Source organism: Oncorhynchus gorbuscha, linkage group LG15 (genome assembly GCF_021184085.1).
Source record: "Oncorhynchus gorbuscha isolate QuinsamMale2020 ecotype Even-year linkage group LG15, OgorEven_v1.0, whole genome shotgun sequence".
NCBI classification, from domain to species: domain Eukaryota; kingdom Metazoa; phylum Chordata; class Actinopteri; order Salmoniformes; family Salmonidae; genus Oncorhynchus; species Oncorhynchus gorbuscha.
In genome coordinates, this window is record NC_060187.1 from 1324399 (window position 1) to 1349701 (window position 25303).

Below are 25303 nucleotides of genomic sequence, written 5' to 3' on the forward strand. Positions count from 1 at the left end.
TTTGGTTAAGTTCAAATTCAGTTTAGGCTATATTAGCCTATTGGGATGCGCCTAACCAGGAAATGATTCGTCTAGAAGTCCCGTCTTTTCCCATTTCGATTCCCATGAGTTTATTCAGTTCAAAGTCGTTTGACATTCAAATTAAATTTTTGGATGATCTCTAGAAACAGTAAGGAGAAAAGGATGGATCTCACAGGAGATCGGAAGGCGCGTCCGTGTTCATTAAACATTTTCCGCGATCCCTTTTGTAAATCCACAACAAGGAAATAATCTGACAGGCCAGGAACACGATGGCAGTGCCAACAGGAAACCCAAACCACGGATGGCACGGACTGCGCTCGGCAGGCGGGAGTTTTCTTCTCGCGATTTGAATCTGATGCCGCTGTGGTTTATCGGCGTCTTCCAATCGCAGGTAGGCTATAGCAAAACACTCCTCTCTGGATGACCACCAAGCAACCTCAGAGATGCGAAGAAGAGTCTTCCTCCATCCAAGATGGCCGCCCAGTGGAAGGTCATGAAAATAATCTAGAAAACAGCCCTCAGGGCCCTTGGCTACCACAAGTTGATATGTATTGCCTTTTCATTCAACAGGGATCTGAACTTTGAATCCAATTTGACCTGGATGCTCACTGGAAGCTTCTTTGTTCTACCTAAGGTCATTGACCTCTTGGTCCTGAGCTTCAGCAATCTCAGCGAGAGAGGTGGGAAGGATAGACTGTGAGTGGTGGTGACAGCAATGCTACTTGGCTTGCTGATGGAGCCACTGACAGAAAATCAGGAACAATGTTTCTAATGTCCTTTCCGGTAACATAACCCTCGTACCGTGGTAATCTATCTCTCAGTACAGGAGCTACAACTGGTAGTAGATTCAGAGTCAAGAGTCTAGATGGGGCTGGGAGTAGAGGTTACAAACCCCCTAACTACTTATACATGGGTTAGGATAGGACTCATGCCTGGCTTGGGTTAGGATAGGACTCATGCCTGGCTTGGGTTAGGATAGGACTCATGCCTGGCTTGGGTTAGGATAGGACTCATGCCTGGCTTGGGTTAGGATAGGACTCATGCCTGGCTTGGGTTAGGATAGGACTCAGGTCTGGCTTGGGTTAGGATAGGACTCAGGGCTGGCTTGGGTTAGGATAGGACTCAGGGCTGGCTTGGTCTGCTTAATGTACTTCCGGCGCCGACTGAGATGGCCGCCTCGCTTCGCGTTCCTAGGAAACTATGCAGTTTTTTGTTTTTCTACGTGTTATTTCTTACATTAGTACCCCAGGTCATCTTAGGTTTCATTACATACAGTCGAGAAGAACTACTGAATATAAGATCAGCGTCAACTCAACATCAGTACGACCAAGAATATGTTTTCCGCGACGCGGATCCTGTGTTCTGCCTTACAAACAGGACAACGGAATGGATCGCATGCAGCGACCCAAGGAAACGACTCCGAAAAAGAGGGAAACGCGGCGGTGTTCTGGTCAGACTCCGGAAAAGGGCACATCGCGCACCACTTCCCAGTATTCTTCTTGCCAATGTCCAGTCTCTCGACAACAAGGTTGATGAAATCCGAGCAAGGGTGGCATTCCAGAGGGACATCAGAGACTGCAACGTTCTCTGCTTTACGGAGACATGGCTTACTGGGAAAACGCTATCCAGGGCGGTGCAGCCAACGGGTTTCTCCACGCATCGCGCCGACAGAAACAAACATCTCTCTGGTAAGAAGAGTGGAGGGGGCGTATGCCTCATGACTAACGGGACATGGTGTGATGAAGAAAACATACAGGAACTCAAATCCTTCTGTTCACCTGATTTAGAATTCCTCACAATCAAATGTAGACCGCATTATCTTCCAAGAGAATTCTCTTCGATTATAATCACAGCCGTATATATCCCCCAAGCAGACACATCGATGGCTCTGAACGAACTTTATTTAACTCTTTGCAAACTGGAAAACATTTATCCGGAGGCTGCATTCATTGTAGCTGGGGATTTTAACAAAGCCAATCTGAAAACAAGACTCCCTAAATTTTATCAGCATATCGATTGCGCAACCAGGGGTGGTAAAACCTTGGATCATTGTTACTCTAACTTCCGCGACGCATATAAGGCCCTGCCCCGCCCCCTTTCGGAAAAGCTGACCACGACTCCATTTTGCTGATCCCTGCCTACAGACAGAAATTAAAACAAGAGGCTCCCACGCTGAGGTCTGTCCAACGCTGGTCAGAACAAGCTGACTCTACACTCCAAGACTGCTTCCATCACGTGGACTGGGACATGTTTCGTATTGCGTCAGATGGGAATATTGACGAATACGCTGATTCGGTGTGCGAGTTCATTAGAACGTGCGTCGAAGATGTCGTTCCCATAGCAACGATAAAAACATTCCCTAACCAGAAACCGTGGATTGATGGCAGCATTCGCGTGAAACTGAAAGCGCGAACCACTGCTTTTAATCAGGGCAAGGTGTCTGGCAACATGACTGAATACAAACAGTGCAGCTATTCCCTCCGTAAGGCTATCAAACAAGCTAAGCGTCAGTACAGAGACAAAGTGGAATCTCAATTCAATGGCTCAGACACAAGAGGCATGTGGCAGGGTCTACAGTCAATCACGGACTACAAGATGAAATCCAGCCCAGTCACGGACCAGGATGTCTTGCTCCCAGGCAGACTAAATAACTTTTTTGCCCGCTTTGAGGACAATACAGTGCCACTGACACGGCCTGCAACGGAAACATGCAGTCTCTCCTTCACTGCAGCCGAGGTGAGTAAGACATTTAAACGTGTTAACCCTCGCAAGGCTGCAGGCCCAGACGGCATCCCCAGCCGCGCCCTCCGAGCATGCGCAGACCAGCTGGCCGGTGTGTTTACGGACATATTCAATCAATCCCTATACCAGTCTGCTGTTCCCACATGCTTCAAGAGGGCCACCATTGTTCCCTTTTTCCCAAGAAAGCTAAGGTAACTGAGCTAAACGACTACCGCCCCGTAGCACTCACTTCCGTCATCATGAAGTGCTTTGAGAGACTAGTCAAGGACCATATCACCTCCACCCTACCTGACACCCTAGACCCACTCCAATTTGCTTACCGCCCAAATAGGTCCACAGACGATGCAATCTCAACCACACTGCACACTGCCCTAACCCACCTGGACAAGAGGAATACCTATGTGAGAATGCTGTTCATCGACTACAGCTCGGCATTCAACACCATAGTACCCTCCAAGCTCGTCATCAAGCTCGAGACCCTGGGTCTCGACCCCGCCCTGTGCAACTGGGTACTGGACTTCCTGACGGGCCGCCCCCAGGTGGTGAGGGTAGGCAACAACATCTCCTCCCCGCTGATCCTCAACACGGGGCCCCACAAGGGTGCGTTCTGAGCCCTCTCCTGTACTCCCTGTTCACCCACGACTGCGTGGCCACGCACGCCTCCAACTCAATCATCAAGTTTGCGGACGACACAACAGTGGTAGGCTTGATTACCAACAACGACGAGACGGCCTACAGGGAGGAGGTGAGGGCCCTTGGAGTGTGGTGTCAGGAAAATAACCTCACACTCAACGTCAACAAAACTAAGGAGATGATTGTGGACTTCAGGAAACAGCAGAGGGAACACCCCCTATCCACATCGATGGAACAGTAGTGGAGAGGGTAGCTAGTTTTAAGTTCCTCGGCATACACATCACAGACAAACTGAATTGGTCCACTCACACTGACAGCGTCGTGAAGAAGGCGCAGCAGCGCCTATTCAACCTCAGGAGGCTGAAAAAATTCGGCTTGTCACCAAAAGCACTCACAAACTTCTACAGATGCACAATCGAGAGCATCCTGGCGGGCTGTATCACCGCCTGGTACGGCAACTGCTCCGCCCTCAACCGTAAGGCTCTCCAGAGGGTAGTGAGGACTGCACAACGCATCACCGGGGCAAACTACCTGCCCTCCAGGACACCTACACCACCCGTTGTTACAGGAAGGCCATAAAGATCATCAAGGACATCAACCACCCGAACCACTGCCTGTTCACCCCGCTATCATCCAGAAGGCGAGGTCAGTACAGGTGCATCAAAGCTGGGACCGAGAGACTGAAAAACAGCTTCTATCTCAAGGCCATCAGACTGTTAAATAGCCACCACTAACATTGAGTGGCTGCTGCCAACACACTGTCATTGACACTGACCCAACTCCAGCCATTTTAATAATGGGAATTGATGGAAATGATGTAAATATATCACTAGCCACTTTAAACAATGCTACCTTATATAATGTTACTTACCCTACATTATTCATCTCATATGCATATGTATATACTGTACTCTACAACATCGACTGCATCCTTATGTAACACATGTATCACTAGCCACTTTAACTATGCCACTTTGTTTACTTTGTCTACATACTCATCTCATATGTATATACTGTACTCGATACCATCTACTGTATGCTGCTCTGTACCATCACTCATTCATATATCCTTATGTACATGTTCCTTATCCCCTTACACTGTGTATAAGACAGTAGTTTTTTTTGGAATTGTTAGTTAGATTACTTGTTGGTTATCACTGCATTGTCGGAACTAGAAGCACAAGCATTTCGCTACACTCGCATTAACATCTGCTAACCATGTGTATGTGACAAATAAAATTTGATTTGATTTGATTTTGATTTGATTTGATTTAGGATAGGATAGGACTCATGCCTGGCTTGGGTTAGGATAGGACTCAGGTCTGGCTTGGGTTAGGATAGGACTCAGGGCTGGCTTGGATTAGGGTTAGGATAGGACTAAAGTCTGTCTTGGGTTAGGGTTAGGATCGGACTCAGGTCTGGCTTGGATTGGATTGGACATCGGACTCAGGTCTGGCTTGGGTTAGGGTTAGGATCGGACTCAGGTCTGGCTTGGATTGGATTAGGATAGGACTCAGGTCTGGCTTGGATTGGGATCAGACTCAGGTCTGGCTTGGATTGGATTAGGATAGGACTCAGGTCTGGCTTGGATTAGGATAGGACTCAGGTCTGGCTTGGATTAGGATAGGACTCAGGTCTGGCTTGGATTGGGATCGGACTCAGGTCTGGCTTGGATTGGATTAGGATAGGACTCAGGTCTGGCTTGGGTTAGGATAGGACCCCGGTCTGGCTTGGCTTGGGTTAGGATCGGACTCAGGTTAGGGTTATAGACAAAGACTCGGGAGGACACTGGGGTTTGATGAAATACCACTTTTTGCGTCAAGTGATGAATATTAAATATTGACGTTTTTTGTATGTGTGTCCTGTGTATTCCAGGCGTCCAGTCAGACAGTGACTCCTCGGCGGTGAACAATAAGATGAGTGGCCACAGTAATGGAGTTAGACCCAACCGCCCCTCTCTGGCTAAAATACTACTGTCTCTGGATGGGAACCAGGCCAAGCAACAGGCCCTGTCCCATGTCCTCTCAGCCCTACAGATCATGTATGCCAGGTAAGACTCCTCTCAGCCCTACAGATCATGTATACCAGGTCAGACTCCTCTCAGCCCTACAGATCATGTATGCCAGGTAAGACTCCTCTCAGCCCTACAGATCATGTATACCAGGTCAGACTCCTCTCAGCCCTACAGATCATGTATGCCAGGTAAGACTCCTCTCAGCCCTACAGATCATGTATGCCAGGTAAGACTCCTCTCAGCCCTACAGATCATGTATACCAGGTCAGACTCCTCTCAGCCCTACAGATCATGTATGCCAGGTAAGACTCCTCTCAGCCCTACAGATCATGTATGCCAGGTAAGACTCCTCTCAGCCCTACAGATCATGTATACCAGGTCAGACTCCTGATTGGTGCCCTGATTTAATGTGTGTTGTATTGGTGACGTCGGGGATGCTGTGATTGGTGCCCTGACTTAATGTGTGTTGTATTGGTGATGTCAGGGATGCTGTGGTTGGTGCCCTGATGCCAGCTTGTATGATGGTCCCCATGGAGTGCCCCCCCCCTGACTCCTCCTCAGCATCCAGCCCCTCTGAGTCAGAGGGACCCCCTGTTCCCACAGAGGTGGAGGAGAGGGTCAGCCCTAACCCCTGGCAGACAGACAAGAATGGAGAGGTGAGGAACACTAACCCCTAGTCCCCAACCCCTAGTCCCTAACCCCTACCCCCTAGTCCCTATCCCCTTGTCCCTACCCCCTAGTCCCTAACCCCTAGCAGACAGACAAGAATGGAGAGGTGAGGAACACTAACCCCTAGTCCCCAACCCCTAGTCCCTAACCCCTACCCCCTAGTCCCTATCCCCTTGTCCCTACCCCCTAGTCCCTAACCCCTAGCAGACAGACAAGAATGGAGAGAAGAGGAACCCTTGCCTCCACTGCCTAGCCCCGACCCACTACTCCCTAGCCCCGACCCACTACTCCCTAGTCCCGACTCCCTAGCCCTGACTCCCTAGCCCTGACCCACTACTCTCTACTCCCTAGCCCCGACTCCCTAGCCCCGACTCCCTAGCCCAGACTCCCGAACCCCAACTCCCTAGCCCCGACCCACTACTATCCACTCCCTAGCCCCGACGCCCTAGCCCCGACTCCCTAGCCCCGACTCCCTACTATCCACTCCCTAGCCCCGACTCCCTAGCCCCGACTCCCTAGCCCCGACTCCCTAGCCCCGACTCCCTAGCCCCGACTCCCTAGCCCCGACCCACTACTATCCACTCCCTAGCCCCGACTCACTACTATCCACTCCCTAGCCCCGACACCCTAGCCCCGACTCCCCAGCCCCGACTCCCTAGCCCCGACTCCCTAGCCCCGACTCCCTAGCCCCGACTCCCTAGCCCCGACTCCCTAGCCCCGACTCCCTAGCCCCGACTCCCTAGCCCCGACTCCCTAGCCCCGACTCCCTAGCCCCGACTCTCTAGCCCCGACCCACTACTATCCACTCCCTAGCCCCGACTCACTACTATCCACTCCCTAGCCCCGACACCCTAGCCCCGACACCCTAGCCCCGACACCCTAGCCCCGACACCCTAGCCCTGACACCCTAGCCCCGACACCCTAGCCCCGACACCCTAGCCCTGACACCCTAGCCCCGACTCTCTAGCCCCGACTCTCTAGCCCCGACTCCCTAGCCCCGACTCCCTAGCCCCGACTCCCTAGCCCCGACCCACTACTATCCACTCCCTAGCCCCGACTCACTACTATCCACTCCTTAGCCCCGACACCCTAGCCCCGCCCCCTAGCCCCGACTCTCTAGCCCCGACTCTCTAGCCCCGACTCCCTAGCCCCGACTCTCTAGCCCCGACTCCCTAGCCCCGACCCACTACTATCCACTCCCTAGCCCCGACCCACTACTATCCACTCCCTAGCCCTGACACCCTAGCCCCGACTCCCTAGCCCCGACTCCCTAGCCCCGACTCCCTAGCCCCGACTCCCTAGCCCCGACTCCCTAGCCCCGACTCCCTAGCCCCGGCACCCCTAGCCCCGACTCTCTAGCCCCGACTCTCTAGCCCCGACTCCCTAGCCCCGACCCACTACTATCCACTCCCTAGCCCCGCCTCCCTAGCCCCGCCTCCCTAGCCCTTACTCCCTAGCCCCGACTCCCTAGTCCCGACCCACTAGTCCCTAACCCACTAGCCCCGACCCACTAGTCCCTATCCCACTAGCCCCGACCCACTAGTCCCTAACCCACTAGCCCCGACCCACTAGTCCCTAACCCCCGAACCCCGACCCACTAGTCCCTAACCCACTAGTCCCTAACCCCGAGCCCCGACCCACTAGTCCCTAACCCACTAGTCCCTACCCACTAGTCCCTAACCCCCTAGTCCCTAACCCCCTAGTCCCTAACCCCCTAGTCCCTAACCCCCTAGTCCCGACCCACTAGTCCCTAACCCCTAGTCCCTAACCCCTAGTCCCTAACCCCTAGTCCCTAACCCACTAGTCCCTAACCCACTAGTCCCTAACCCCTAGTCCCTAACCCCCTAGTCCCTAACCCCCTAGTCCCTAACCCCTAGTCCCTATCCCCCTAGTCCCCCCTAGTCCCACTAGTCCCTAACCCCTAGTCCCTAACCCACTAGTCCCTAACCCCCTAGTCCCTAACCCACTAGTCCCTAACCCACTAGTCCCTATCCCCCTAGTCCCGACCCACTAGTCCCGACCCACTAGTCCCTAACCCCCTAGTCCCTAACCCACTAGTCCCTAACCCACTAGTCCCTAACCCCTAGTCCCTAACCCCCTAGTCCCTAACCCCCTAGTCCCTATCCCCCTAGTCCCGACCCACTAGTCCTGACCCACTAGTCCCGACCCACTAGTCCCTAACCCCCTAGTCCCTAACCCACTAGTCCCTAACCCCCTAGTCCCTAACCCACTAGTCCCTAACCCCCTAGTCCCTAACCCACTAGTCCCTAACCCCCTAGTCCCTAACCCCTAGTCCCGACCCACTAGTCCCGACCCACTAGTCCCTAACCCCCTAGTCCCGACCCACTAGTCCCTAACCCCTAGTCCCGACCCACTAGTCCCTAACCCCTAGTCCCGACCCACTAGTCCCTAACCCCCTAGTCCCGACCCACTAGTCCCTAACCCCTAGTCCCTAACCCCTAGTCCCTAACCCCTAGTCCCTAACCCCTAGTCCCTAACCCCTAGTCCCTAACCCACTAGTCCCTAACCCACTAGTCCCTAACCCACTAGTCCCTAACCCATCACTAGTCCCTATCCCACTAGTCCCTATCCCACTAGTCCCTAACCCACTAGTCCCTATCCCACTAGTCCCTAACCCCCTAGTCCCTAACCCCTAGTCCCTAACCCCCCGAGTCCCTAACCCCCTAGTCCCTAACCCCCTAGTCCCTAACCCACTAGTCCCTAACCCACTAGTCCCTAACCCCCTAGTCCCTACCCACTAGTCCCTAACCCACTAGTCCCTAACCCACTAGTCCCTAACCCCTAGTCCCTAACCCCCTAGTCCCTAACCCTCTAGTCCCTAACCCCCTAGTCCCTAACCCACTAGTCCCTAACCCACTAGTCCCTAACCCCTAGTCCCTAACCCCCTAGTCCCTAACCCCTAGTCCCTAACCCACTAGTCCCTAACCCCTAGTCCCTAACCCACTAGTCCCTAACCCACTAGTCCCTAACCCACTAGTCCCTAACCCCCTAGTCCCTAACCCCTAGTCCCTAACCCCTAGTCCCTAACCCACTAGTCCCTAACCCACTAGTCCCTAACCCACTAGTCCCTAACCCACTAGTCCCTAACCCCTAGTCCCTAACCCCCTAGTCCCGACCCACTAGTCCCTAACCCACTAGTCCCTAACCCCTAGTCCCTAACCCACTAGTCCCTAACCCACTAGTCCCTAACCCACTAGTCCCTAACCCCTAGTCCCTAACCCACTAGTCCCTAACCCACTAGTCCCTAACCCACTAGTCCCTAACCCACTAGTCCCTAACCCCTAGTCCCTATCCCACTAGTCCCTAACCCCTAGTCCCTAACCCCTAGTCCCTAACCCCTAGTCCCTAACCCACTAGTCCCTAACCCACTAGTCCCTAACCCACTAGTCCCTAACCCCCTAGTCCCTAACCCCTAGTCCCTAACCCCTAGTCCCTATCCCCTAGCACCCTAACCCCCTAGTCCCTAACCCCTTCCCCAGGAGTTCCTAAAACTTTTTTTGGACTGCCGCTAGCCTGACCTCTGACCTAGCCGCTGACCTCTGACCTCTGACCATTAACTTCAGGAGCATAACAACAGCACCTGCGAAGGCCAGTGGCAGAAGGAGGAGACGGGTCAGGAACAGGTTTATTTCTTCTGGTTAGGCTATCTTGATCTCTGGATCCCTCTTTAGTAATTTGCGTGTCTTCATTTTTAATCTCAGTGCTTAAAGAATCAGACCAGCTCAGTACATACAGTGTAGTTGATTTTTTTAACACATAGGGTGCGTCTCTACATGAAAAAATACACGTAAAAAGAACATCTGACTCTCATCGACCAAGATGTTTCTAGTCCTCGGTTGCAACACTCCAGGTTCTAAACTGCCTCTGGAGGCAACGTCGGTACAAGAACTGTTTGTCGGGAGCTTCAGGAAGTGGAAACGCTGTCTCTGGAGTGATGAATCACGCTTTACCATCTGGCAGTCCGACTGATGAATCTGGGTTTGGGGGATGCCAGGAGAACGCTACCTGCCCCAATGCATAATGCCAATTGTAAAGTTTGGTGGATGAGGAATAATGGAATTGCGGATGTTTTTCATAGTTCGGCGCTCTTAGTTCCAGTGAAGGGAAATCTTAACACTACAGCATACAATGACATTCTAGACAATTCTGTACTTCCAACTTTGTGGCAGGCCCGTTCCTGTTTCAGGATGACTGGTTTGTCATGATCGGTGTGGAAGAGCTTGACTGGCCTGCACAGAGCCCTGACCTCTGTGCAGGCCAGTCAAGCCTTCCCAGAAGAGTGGAGGCTGTTATAGCAGCAATGTTCCAACATCTAGTGGAACGCCTTCCCAGAAGAGTGGAGGCTGTTATAGCAGCAATGTTCCAACATCTAGTGGAAAGCCTTCCCAGACAAGTGGAGGCTGTTATAGCAGCAATGTTCCAACATCTAGTGGAACGCCTTCCCAGAAGAGTGGAGGCTGTTATAGCAGCAATGTTCCCACATCTAGTGGAAAGCCTTCCCAGAAGAGTGGAGGCTGTTATAGCAGCAATGTTCCAACATCTAGTGGAAAGCCTTCCCAGAAGAGTGGAGGCTGTTATAGCAGCAATGTTCCAACATCTAGTGGAAAGCCAGAAGAGTGGAGGCTGTTCTAGCAGCAAAGGGGGGGGACCAATTCCATATTAATACCATGATTTTGGAATGAAATGGTCAACTTTTGGTCATATATTGTATTATGTGACTTGTTAAGCACATTTTAACATCTGAACTTATTTAGGCTTTTACAAAGGGGTTGAATACTTATCGACTCAAGACTCAAAACGTTTCATTTTTAATTACTTTTTTATTTATTTTGAGTTTCTCTTGCGACCCCATTTTCAAATCGTCGACCCACCACATTGTGTCGCGACCCCTAGTTAGGAGTCCCTACCCCTTAACTTCAAACCCCGGGGACTTTATTTATCCCCAATGTAGAAGACCTCAGAGGATTGGCTCGTCAAGAAGACCTCAGAGGATTGGATGGCTGATTAGATACATCTGGTCTTTCTGTCACCAGGTGACCTCCTCAGAGGATGCTGTCACCCCCTCGTCAGCTGTGACCCCGTCTACTGCTGCTTCCTCTCGACCTTTCATCCCGGTCACGGACGACCCCGGAGCCGCGAGCATCATCGCAGAGACCATGACCAAAACTAAAGAGGTGAGCTCTACCCTCTCCCCTCCCAGTGACTGGCCCACCTCTCTCTAACCCTGGTTCGATGCTGCTATTAGAGGTCTCATCTTCTTGTCTTTATGGTACGGTGAGTGTTTGGTTCCATCAGTAATGGAACCTATAACCCTAGCGGTGCGGTGCTGTTATTCTTGTGGTTCTCTTCCAGGACTCAGAGTGTCAGAATAAGACCGGGGCTCCAGAACCTCAGTACCTGGACGAGTTCACCAGTCTGCTGGTACCTGATGATACCAGGGTGATGGTGGACCTGCTGAAGCTGGCGGTGTCTGTCCGCTCGGGGGAGAAGGGCAAGGAGGTGCTGTCTGCTGTGCTGTCTGGGATGGGGACTGCCTACCCACAGGTAGAGTACACGAATGCATAGTAGGCACGGCAGGACACGCGCAGGCACACAGACGGACACACTATAGATAGATCTATATATAGATCTATATATAGATCTGTGTCCGTACCACACAGCTCTAATACAGACAGACACACAGCTCTAATACAGACAGACACACAGCTCTAATACAGACAGACACGCAGCTCTAATACAGACAGACACGCAGCTCTAATACAGACAGACACGCAGCTCTAATACAGACAGACACGCAGCTCTAATACAGACAGACACGCAGCTCTAATACAGACAGACACGCAGCTCTAATACAGACAGACGCGCAGCTCTAATACAGACAGACGCGCAGCTCTAATACAGACAGACGCGCAGCTCTAATACAGACAGACGCGCAGCTCTAATACAGACAGACGCGCAGCTCTAATACAGACAGACGCGCAGCTCTAATACAGACAGACGCGCAGCTCTAATACAGACAGACGCGCAGCTCTAATACAGACAGACGCGCAGCTCTAATACAGACAGACGCGCAGCTCTAATACAGACAGACACTCAGCCATTGCTTACCCACAGTTGCTCTTTCATGTTTTGTATTTCCAGTGCCTTTTGAAAAGTGTATTTGATGGTTGATTTGAACAGTTGTATATTGAAAATGTCTGTCTGTCCCTGTCTCTCTCCCTGTCCCCTGTCCCTGTCCCCTCTCTCTGTCCCTGTCCTCTGTCCCTGTCTCTGTCCCCGTCCCCTGTCCCTGTGTTACAGGTTGCAGACACGCTCCTGGAACTGTGTGTCACTGAGTTAGAAGACGTGGCCACGGACTCTCAGAGCGGTCGTCTGTCCTCTCAGCCGGTGGTGGTGGAGAGCAGTCATCCCTATACAGACGACACCTCTACCAGCGGCACAGTCAAGATACCTGGTAACATTTTAAATACAATGCACTGGCAGACAGAGGACCTGAGGGTGGAGTCTCTGTGTTGTAGACAGAGGACCTGAGGGTGGAGTCTCTGTGTTGTAGACAGAGGACCTGAGGGTGGAGTCTCTGTGTTGTAGACAGAGGACCTGAGGGTGGAGTCTCTGTGTTGTAGACAGAGGAACTGAGGGTGGAGTCTCTGTGTTGTAGACAGAGGAACTGAGGGTGGAGTCTCTGTGTTGTAGACAGAGGAACTGAGGGTGGAGTCTCTGTGTTGTAGACAGAGGAACTGAGGGTGGAGTCTCTGTGTTGTAGACAGAGGAACTGAGGGTGGAGTCTCTGTGTTGTAGGTGCGGAGGGACTGAGGGTGGAGTCTCTGTGTTGTAGGTGCGGAGGGACTGAGGGTGGAGTCTCTGTTGTAGGTGCGGAGGGTCTGAGGGTGGAGTCTCTCTGTTGTAGACAGAGGAACTGAGGGTGGAGTCTCTGTTGTAGACAGAGGAACTGAGGGTGGAGTCTCTGTTGTAGACAGAGGAACTGAGGGTGGAGTCTCTGTGTTGTAGGTGCGGAGGGACTGAGGGTGGAGTCTCTGTGTTGTAGGTGCGGAGGGACTGAGGGTGGAGTCTCTGTGTTGTAGGTGCGGAGGGACTGAGGGTGGAGTCTCTGTGTTGTAGGTGCGGAGGGACTGAGGGTGGAGTCTCTGTGTTGTAGGTGCGGAGGGACTGAGGGTGGAGTCTCTGTGTTGTAGGTGCGGAGGGACTGAGGGTGGAGTCTCTGTGTTGTAGGTGCGGAGGGACTGAGGGTGGAGTCTCTGTGTTGTAGGTGCGGAGGGACTGAGGGTGGAGTCTCTGTGTTGTAGGTGCGGAGGGACTGAGGGTGGAGTCTCTGTGTTGTAGACAGAGGAACTGAGGGTGGAGTCTCTGTGTTGTAGGTGCGGAGGGACTGAGGGTGGAGTCTCTGTGTTGTAGGTGCGGAGGGACTGAGGGTGGAGTCTCTGTGTTGTAGGTGCGGAGGGACTGAGGGTGGAGTCTCTGTGTTGTAGGTGCGGAGGGACTGAGGGTGGAGTTTGACCGGCAGTGTTCTGCAGAAAGACGTCATGACCCTCTCACCATCATGGATGGAGCCAATAGGATCATCTCAGTCCGATCAGGTGACCACAAGCCACACCCCCCCAACACTTCATTCTATGTTCGAGGGGTTTTGTTTCCGGCCAGTTGTCTTCATGGTGTGTCCCTCCTCAGGTCGTGAGTGGTCGGACTGGTCCAGTGAGTTGAGGATCCCAGCCGATGAGTTGAAGTGGAAGTTTACCAGCGATGGCTCAGTCAATGGATGGGGTTGGCGCTTCACTGTCTACCCTATCATGCCTGCTGCTGGTATGACCCACACACTGTCTACCCTATCATGCCTGCTGCTGGTATGACCCACACACTGTCTACCCTATCATGCCTGCTGCTGGTATGACCCACACACTGTCTACCCTATCATGCCTGCTGCTGGTATGACCCACCCTACCCTCATGCCTGCTGCTGGTATGACCCACACACTTGTCTACCCTATCATGCCCATCATGCTGCTGGTATGACCCACACACTGGCCCTATCATGACTGCTGTCCGATCAGGTGACCCACACACTGTCTACCCTATCATGCCTGCTGCTGGTATGACCCACACACTGTCTACCCTATCATGCCTGCTGCTGGTATGACCCACACACTGTCTACCCTATCATGCCTGCTGCCTGGGTATGACCCACACACTGTCTACCCTATCATGCCTGCTGCTGGTATGACCCACACACTGTCTACCCTATCATGCCTGCTGCTGGTATGACCCACACACTGTCTACCCTATCATGCCTGCTGCTGGTATGACCCACACACTGTCTACCCTATCATGCCTGCTGCTGGTATGACCCACACACTGTCTACCCTATCATGCCTGCTGCTGGTATGACCCACACACTGTATCATGCCTGCTGCTGGTATGACCCACACACTGTCTACCCTATCATGCCTGCTGCTGGTATGACCCACACACTGTCTACCCTATCATGCCTGCTGCTGGTATGACCCACACACTGTCTACCCTATCATGCCTGCTGCTGGTATGACCCACACACTGTCTACCCTATCATGCCTGCTGCTGGTATGACCCACACACTGTCTACCCTATCATGCCTGCTGCTGGTATGACCCACACACTGTCTACCCTATCATGCCTGCTGCTGGTATGACCCACACACTGTCTACCCTATCATGCCTGCTGCTGGTATGACATGCCTGCTGCTGGTATGACCCACACACTGTCTACCCTATCATGCCTGCTGCTGGTATGACCCACACACTGTCTACCCTATCATGCCTGCTGCTGGTATGACCCACACACTGTCTACCCTATCATGCCTGCTGCTGGTATGACCCACACACTGTCTACCCTATCATGCCTGCTGCTGGTATGACCCACACACTGTCTACCCTATCATGCCTGCTGCTGGTATGACCCATGCCTGCCTGCTGGTATGACCCACACACTGTCTACCCTATCATGCCTGCTGCTGGTATGACCCACACACTGTCTACCCTATCATGCCTGCTGCTGGTATGACCCACACACTGTCTACCCTATCATGCCTGGTATGACTGTCTGCCTGCTGCTGGTATGACCCACACACTGTCTACCCTATCATGCCTGCTGCTGGTATGACCCACACACTGTCTACCCTATCATGCCTGCTGCTGGTATGACCCACACACTGTCTACCCTATCATGCCTGCTGCCCACACACTGCCTGTGCTGGTATGACCCACACACTGTCTACCCTATCATGCCTGCTGCTGGTATGACCCACACTGTCTACATCATGCCTGCTGCTGGTATCATGCCTGCTGCTGGTATGACCCACACACTGTCTACCCTATCATGCCTGCTGCTGGTATGACCCACACACTGTCTACCCTATCATGCCTGCTGCTGGTATGACCCACACACTGTCTACCCTATCATGCCTGCTGCTGGTATGACCCACACACTGTCTACCCTATCATGCCTGCTGCTGGTATGACCCACACACTGCCTACCCTATCATGCCTGCTGCTGCCTGCTGCCTGGTGGTATGACCCACACACTGTCTACCCTACTGCCTCTACCCTATCATGCCTGCTGCTGGTATGACCCACACACTGTCTACCCTATCATGCCTGCTGCTGGTATGACCCACACACTGTCTACCCTATCATGCCTGCTGCTGGTATGACCCACACTGTCTACCCTATCATGCCTGCTGCTGGTATGACCCACACACTGTCTACCCTATCATGCCTGCTGCTGGTATGACCCACACACTGTCTCCCTATCATGCCTGCTGCTGGTATGACCTGTCTACCCTATCATGCCTGCTGCTGGTATGACCCACACACTGTCTACCCTATCATGCCTGCTGCTGGTATGACCCACACACTGTCTACCCTATCATGCCTGCTGCTGGTATGACCCACACACTGTCTACCCTATCATGCCTGCTGCTGGTATGACCCACACACTGTCTACCCTATCATGCCTGCTGCTGGTATGACCCACACACTGTCTACCCTATCATGCCTGCTGCTGGTATGACCCACACACTGTCTACCCTATCATGCCTGCTGCTGGTATGACCCACACACTGTCTACCCTATCATGCCTGCTGCTGGTATGACCCACACACTGTCTACCCTATCATGCCTGCTGCTGGTATGACCCACACACTGTCTACCCTATCATGCCTGCTGCTGGTATGACCCACACACTGTCTACCCTATCATGCCTGCTGCTGGTATGACCCACACACTGTCTACCCTATCATGCCTGCTGCTGGTATGACCCACACACTGTCTACCCTATCATGCCTGCTGCTGGTATGACCCACACACTGTCTACCCTATCATGCCTGCTGCTGGTATGACCCACACACTGTCTACCCTATCATGCCTGCTGCTGGTATGACCCACACACTGTCTACCCTATCATGCCTGCTGCTGGTATGACCCACACACTGACCCTATCATGCCTGCTGCTGGTATGACCCACACACTGTCTACCCTATCATGCCTGCTGCTGGTATGACCCACACACTGTCTATCATGCCTGCTGCTGGTATGACCCACACTGTCTACCCTATCATGTCTGCTGGTATGACCCTCTATCATGCCTGCTGCTGGTATGACCCACACTGTCTACCCTATCATGCCTGCTGCTGGTATGACCCACACACTGTCTACCCTATCATGCCTGCTGCTGGTATGACCCACACACTGTCTACCCTATCATGCCTGCTGCTGGTATGACCCACACACTGTCTACCCTATCATGCCTGCTGCTGGTATGACCCACACACTGTCTACCCTATCATGCCTGCTGCTGGTATGACCCACACACTGTCTACCCTATCATGCCTGCTGCTGGTATGACCCACACACCCTGTCTGCTGGTATGACCCTGTCTACCATGCCTGCTGCTGGTATGACCCACACACTGGCCTGCTGCTGGTATGACCCACACACTGCCTCCCCACCACACTGCCTCCCCACCACACTGCCTCCCCACCACACACACTGCCTCCCACCACACACACTGCCTCCCACCACACACACTGCCTCCCACCACACACACTGCCTCCCACCACACACACTGCCTCCCACCACACTGCCTCCCCCACCACACTGCCTCCCCCCACTGCCTCCCACCACTGCCTCCCACCACACTGCCTCCCACCACACACACTGCCTCCCACCACACTGCCTCCCACCACACACACTGCCTCCCACCACACTGCCTCCCACCACCACACTGCCTCCCACCACACTGCCTCCCACCACACTGCCTCCCACCACACACACTGCCTCCCACCACACACTGCCTCCCACCACACACACTGCCTCCCACCACACACACACTGCCTCCCACCACACACACTGCCTCCCACCACACACACTGCCTCCCACCACACACACTGCCTCCCACCACACACACTGCCTCCCACCACACACACCACACCTCCCACCACACACACTGCCTCCCACCACACACACTGCCTCCCACCACACACACTGCCTCCCACCACACACACTGCCTCCCACCACACACACACACTGCCTCCCACCACACACACTGCCTCCCACCACACACACTGCCTCCCACCACACACACTGCCTCCCACCACACACACTGCCTCCCACCACACACACTGCCTCCCACCACACACACTGCCTCCCACCACACACACTGCCTCCCACCACACACACTGCCTCCCACCACACACACTGCCTCCCACCACACACACTGCCTCCCCACCACACACACTGCCTCCCACCACACTGCCTCCCACCACACACACTGCCCCCACCACACACACACTGCCTCCCACCACACTGCCTCCCACCACACACACTGCCTCCCCACCACACACACTGCCTCCCCACCACACTGCCTCCCCACCACACACACTGCCTCCCCACCACACACACTGCCTCCCACCACACTGCCTCCCACCACACTGCCTCCCACCACACTGCCTCCCACCACACTGCCTCCCACCACACTGCCTCCCACCACACTGCCTCCCACCACACTGCCTCCCACCACACTGCCTCCCACCACACTGCCTCCCACCACACTGCCTCCCCACCACACTGCCTCCCACCACACTGCCTCCCACCACACTGCCTCCCCACCACACTGCCTCCCACCACACTGCCTCCCACCACACTGCCTCCCACCACACTGCCTCCCACCACACTGCCTCCCCACCACACTGCCTCCCACCACACTGCCTCCCACCACACTGCCTCCCACCACACTGCCTCCCACCACACTGCCTCCCACCACACTGCCTCCCACCACACTGCCTCCCACCACACTGCCTCCCACCACACTGCCTCCCACCACACACACTGCCTCCCCACCACACACACTGCCTCCCCACCACACTGCCTCCCACCACACACACTGCCTCCCCACCACACTGCCTCCCACCACACACACTGCCTCCCACCACACTGCCTCCCACCACACACACTGCCTCCCACCACACACACTGCCTCCCACCACACACACTGCCTCCCACCACACACACTGCCTCCCACCACACACACTGCCTCCCACCACACACACTGCCTCCCACCACACACACTGCCTCCCCACCACACTGCCTCCCACCACACACACTGCCTCCCACCACACTGCCTCCCACCACACACACTGCCTCCCACCACACACACTGCCTCCCACCACACACACTGCCTCCCACCACACACACTGCCTCCCACCACACACACTGCCTCCCACCACACACACTGCCTCCCACCACACACACTGCCTCCCACCACACACACTGCCTCCCACCACACACACTGCCTCCCCACCACACACTGCCTCCCACCACACCTCCCACCACACTGCCTCCCCACCACTGCCTCCCCACCACACACACTGCCTCCCACCACACTGCCTCCCACCACACACACTGCCTCCCACCACACACACTGCCTCCCCACCACACTGCCTCCCCACCACACACACTGCCTCCCCACCACACACACTGCCTCCCACACACACTGCCTCCCACCACACTGCCTCCCACCACACTGCCTCCCACCACACTGCCTCCCACCACACTGCCTCCCACCACACTGCCTCCCACCACACTGCCTCCCACCACACTGCCTCCCACCACACTGCCTCCCACCACACTGCCTCCCACCACACTGCCTCCCACCACACTGCCTCCCACCACACTGCCTCCCACCACACTGCCTCCCCACCACACTGCCTCCCACCACTGCCTCCCACCACACTGCCTCCCACCACACTGCCTCCCACCACACTGCCTCCCCACCACACTGCCTCCCCACCACACTGCCTCCCACCACACTGCCTCCCACCACACTGCCTCCCACCACACACACTGCCTCCCCACCACACACACTGCCTCCCCACCACACTGCCTCCCACCACACACACTGCCTCCCCACCACACTGCCTCCCACCACACACACTGCCTCCCACCACACTGCCTCCCACCACACACACTGCCTCCCCACCACACACACTGCCTCCCCACCACACACACTGCCTCCCACCACACACTGCCTCCCACCACACACACTGCCTCCCACCACACACACACCACACACTGCCTCCCACCACACACACTGCCTCCCACCACACACACTGCCTCCCACCACACACACTGCCTCCCACCACACACACTGCCTCCCACCACACACACTGCCTCCCACCACACACACTGCCTCCCACCACACACACTGCCTCCCACCACACACACTGCCTCCCACCACACTGCCTCCCACCACACACACTGCCTCCCACCACACTGCCTCCCACCACACACACTGCCTCCCCACCACACACACTGCCTCCCACCACACTGCCTCCCCACCACACACACTGCCTCCCACCACACACACTGCCTCCCACCACACTGCCTCCCACCACACCACACTGCCTCCCACCACACTGCCTCCCCACCACACTGCCTCCCACCACACTGCCTCCCCACACACTGCCTCCCCACACTGCCTCCCACCACACACTGCCTCCCACCACACTGCCTCCCACCACACTGCCTCCCACCACACTGCCTCCCACCACACTGCCTCCCACCACACTGCCTCCCACCACACTGCCTCCCACCACACTGCCTCCCCACCACACTGCCTCCCACCACACTGCCTCCCACCACACTGCCTCCCACCACTGCCTCCCACACTGCCTCCCACCACACTGCCTCCCACCACACTGCCTCCCACCACACTGCCTCCCACCACACTGCCTCCCACCACACTGCCTCCCCACCACACTGCCTCCCACCACACTGCCTCCCACCACCACACTGCCTCCCACCACACACACACTGCCTCCCACCACACACACTGCCTCCCACCACACTGCCTCCCCACCACACTGCCTCCCACCACACTGCCTCCCACCACACACACTGCCTCCCCACCACACACACTGCCTCCCACCACACTGCCTCCCACCACACTGCCTCCCACCACCACACTGCCTCCCACCACACACACTGCCTCCCACCACACACACTGCCTCCCACCACACACACTGCCTCCCACCACACACACTGCCTCCCACCACACACTGCCTCCCACCACACACACTGCCTCCCACCACACACACTGCCTCCCACCACACACACTGCCTCCCACCACACACACTGCCTCCCACCACACACACTGCCTCCCACCACACACACTGCCTCCCACCACACACACTGCCTCCCACCACACACACACTGCCTCCCACCACACACTGCCTCCCCCACCACACTGCCTCCCACACACACACTGCCTCCCACCACACTGCCTCCCACCACACACACTGCCTCCCACCACACTGCCTCCCACCACACTGCCTCCCACACACACTGCCTCCCCCACACACACTGCCCCCACCACACTGCCTCCCACCACACTGCCTCCCCACCACACTGCCTCCCACCACACTGCCTCCCACCACACTGCCTCCCACCACACTGCCTCCCACCACACTGCCTCCCACCACACTGCCTCCCACCACACCACACCCTCCCACCACACTGCCTCCCACCACACTGCCTCCCACCACACTGCCTCCCACCACACTGCCTCCCACCACACTGCCTCCCACCACACTGCCTCCCACCACACTGCCTCCCACCACACTGCCTCCCACCACACTGCCTCCCCACCACACTGCCTCCCACCACACTGCCTCCCACCACACTGCCTCCCACCACACTGCCTCCCACCACACTGCCTCCCCACCACACTGCCTCCCCACCACACTGCCTCCCCACCACACTGCCTCCCCACCACACTGCCTCCCACCACACTGCCTCCCACCACACTGCCTCCCACCACACACACTGCCTCCCCACCACACACACTGCCTCCCCACCACACTGCCTCCCACCACACACCCACCACACACTGCCTCCCCACCACACTGCCTCCCACCACACACACTGCCTCCCACCACACTGCCTCCCACCACACTACTGTAGTTCCCCACCACACACACTGCCTCCCCACCACTGTATAACACACTGCCTCCCCACCACACTGCCTCCCCACCACACACACTGCCTCCCACCACACTGCCTCCCCACCACACTGATATAGTCTGTAGTTATTTGTTCATATACTGTATAACAGACTGTATCTGTCCCCCAGGGCCCAAAGACCTCCTGTCTGACCGCTGCATCCTGTCCTGTCCCTCCATGGACCTGGTGACCTGCCTCCTGGACTTCAGGCTCAACTTGGCCTCCAACAAGCGTATCGTTCCCCGCCTGGCGGCCTCCCTGGCTGCCTGCGCTCAGCTCAGTGCCCTCGGTACGAGGACCGTGGCAGTGTCATATAGGACCTGCCTCATCTCTATATCTCTAGCTGCGGCAGTACAGTCTAGCTGCGGCAGTACAGTCTAGCTGCGGCAGTACAGTCTAGCTGCGGCAGTACAGTCTAGCTGCGGCAGTACAGTCTCGCTGCGGCAGTACAGTCTCGCTGCGGCAGTACAGTCTCGCTGCGGCAGTACAGTCTAGCTGCGGCAGTACAGTCTAGCTGCGGCAGTACAGTCTAGCTGCGGCAGTACAGTCTAGCTGCGGCAGTACAGTCTCGCTGCGGCAGTACAGTCTCGCTGCGGCAGTACAGTCTCGCTGCGGCAGTACAGTCTAGCTGCGGCAGTACAGTCTCGCTGCGGCAGTACAGTCTCGCTGCGGCAGTACAGTCTCGCTGCGGCAGTACAGTCTCGCTGCGGCAGTACAGTCTAGCTGGTCTCCTCTCTGTCGATTTGTAGTTCTGACCCGGTCTCCTCTCTGTCATTGTGTAGTTCTGACCCGGTCTCCTCTCTGTCGTTGTAAAGTTCTATGTATAATTTGTCTTGTAGCAGCAGGACATCGTATGTGGGCTCTGCAGAGGCTCCGTAAGCTGCTGACCACAGAGTACGGCCAGTCCATCAACATCACCAGGCTGCTTGGGGACAGTGAAGGAGAGTCTCGCTCCATGAGTTTTACAGGCAGTGCGCTTGCCGCCCTGGTGAAGGGTCTTCCCGAGGCTCTTCAGAGGCAGTATGAATACGAGGATCCCATCGTCAGGGGAGGAAAGCAGCTGCTGCACAGCCCCTTCTTCAAGGTAGGCTAACAGAACCTGTACCTGTACCTGTGCTCTCCCAGTGACAGCCGAGGAGAAGGAGTAACGAATGTGTGCCATTTACAGATCCAGTTTGTCTTTGCGATTTTGAATCAGTCTGTTTGTTTGTTTTTAGGTGCTGGTGGCTCTAGCCTGCGACCTGGAGTTGGACACCCTACCCTGCTGTGCTGAGACCCATAAGTGGGCGTGGTTCCGCCGGTACTGTACTGCATCCAGAGTGGCTGTCGCTCTGGATAAGAGGACTCCTCAGCCACGCCCCTTCCTGGATGAGGTGGGTTGGGCAAGACAGGCCATCATTACTGTTAATATACAATATATATACAAAAGTATGTAGACACCCTTTCAAATGAGTGGATTCGGCTATTTCAGCCACACCCATTGCTGACAGGTGTATTTAAATCAAAAACACAGCCATGCGATCTCCATAGACAAACATTGGCAGTAGAACGGCCTTACTGAAAAGCTCAGTGACTTTCAACGTGGCACCGTCATAGGATACCACCTTTCCAACAAGTCAGTTCATCAAATTGCTGTCCTGCTAGAGCTGCCCCGGTCAACTGCAAGTGGTGTTAATGTGAAGTAGAAACGTCTAGGAGCAACAACTGCTCAGCCACAAAGTGGTAGACCACACAAGCTCACAGAACTGGACCGACGAGTCCTGAAGCTCGTAGAGCGTAATAATAGTCTGTCCTCGGTTGGGCTGAACCCGTTTAGAACCTTTAATAATAGTCTGATCTGGACATTATCTCTAACCACTCTGATCTGGACATTATCTCTAACCACTCTGATCTGGACATTATCTCTAACCACTCTGCCCCTCTGATCTGGACATTATCTCTAACCACTCTGCCCCTCTGATCTGGACATTATCTCTAACCACTCTGATCCTCTGATCTGGACATTATCTCTAACCACTCTGCCCCTCTGATCTGGACATGATCTCTAACCCCTCTGATCTGGACATTGTCTCTAACCACTCTGCCCCTCTGATCTGGACATTATCTCTAACCACTCTGATCTGGACATTATCTCTAACCACTCTGATCTGGACATTATCTCTAACCACTCTGATCTGGACATTATCTCTAACCACTCTGCCCCTCTGATCTGGACATTATCTCTAACCACTCTGATCTGGACATTATCTCTAACCACTCTGCCCCTCTGATCTGGACATTATCTCTAACCACTCTGCCCCTCTGATCTGGACATTATCTCTAACCACTCTGATCCTCTGATCTGGACATTATCTCTAACCACTCTGCCCCTCTGATCCTCTGATCTGGACATTATCTCTAACCACTCTAATCTGGACATTATCTCTAACCACTCTGCCCCTCTGACCTCTGATCTGGACATTATCTCTAACCACTCTGCCCCTCTGATCTGGACATTATCTCTAACCACTCTGCCCCTCTGATCTGGACATTATCTCTAACCACTCTATCCCTCTGATCTGGACATTCTCTAACCACTCTGATCTGGACATTATCTCTAACCACTCTGATCCTCTGATCTGGACATTATCTCTAACCACTCTGATCTGGACATTATCTCTAACCACTCTGGCCCTCTGATCTGGACATTATCTCTAACCACTCTGCCCCTCTGATCTGGACATTATCTCTAACCACTCTGATCTGGACATTATCTCTAACCACTCTGCCCCTCTGATCTGGACATTATCTCTAACCACTCTGATCTGGACATTATCTCTAACCACTCTGATCTGGACATTGTCTCTAACCACTCTGCCCCTCTGATCTGGACATTATCTCTAACCACTCTGCCCCTCTGATCTGGACATTATCTCTAACCACTCTGATCCTCTGATCTGGACATTATCTCTAACCACTCTGATCTGGACATTATCTCTAACCACTCTGCCCCTCTGATCTGGACATTATCTCTAACCACTCTGCCCCTCTGATCTGGACATTATCTCTAACCACTCTGATCTGGACATTATCTCTAACCACTCTGATCTGGACATTGTCTCTAACCGCGCTGCCCCTCTGATCTGGACATTGTCTCTAACCGCTCTGCCCCTCTGTAGGTGACGAAGAAGATCCGTGAGTTGATGGCTGACTGTGAGGTGATGAACGTCCTCCACGAGAGCCATGACCTGTTTAAGAGAGAGCAGGACGAGCAGCTTGTCCAATGGATGAACAGGAGACCTGACGACTGGACGCTGTCTGCAGGAGGCTCCGGGACCATCTACGGCTGGGGTCACAACCACCGGGGTCAGCTAGGGGGCATTGAGGGGGCAAAGGTCAAGGTCCCCACCCCCACAGAGGCCCTGGCGACTCTGAGACCTGTTCAGCTGATAGGAGGGGAGCAAACCCTGTTCGCTGTCACTGCTGATGGAAAGGTAAAAACCAGTAGAGACCAGTAATGGTTATTTCAGCTGATAGGAGGAGCAAACCCTGTTCGCTGTCACTGACCGAAAGGTAAAGACCGGTAGAGGCCTGGTGGGGTCCTGGTGGGGTCCTGGTAGAGGCCTGGTAGAGGCCTGGTAGAGTCCTGGTGGGGTCCTGGTAGAGTCCTGGTGGGGTCCT

At 54.8% G+C, this 25303-nt stretch overlaps 1 protein-coding gene across 1 annotated transcript in view; it reads left to right on the top strand.

Moving 5' to 3' along the window:
* herc2 (HECT and RLD domain containing E3 ubiquitin protein ligase 2) overlaps nt 1-25303 on the top strand; it is a gene marked incomplete in the record, with an annotated part of 175944 nt that overhangs the window by 144793 nt on the left and 5848 nt on the right. The window contains 10 exon segments of the mRNA XM_046299907.1: nt 5272-5446; nt 5895-6066; nt 11134-11274; nt 11453-11644; nt 12401-12554; nt 13588-13695; nt 13787-13918; nt 21774-21932; nt 22483-22727; nt 22861-23016. Of these exon segments, the coding sequence (XP_046155863.1) occupies nt 5272-5446; nt 5895-6066; nt 11134-11274; nt 11453-11644; nt 12401-12554; nt 13588-13695; nt 13787-13918; nt 21774-21932; nt 22483-22727; nt 22861-23016 (1634 nt within the window).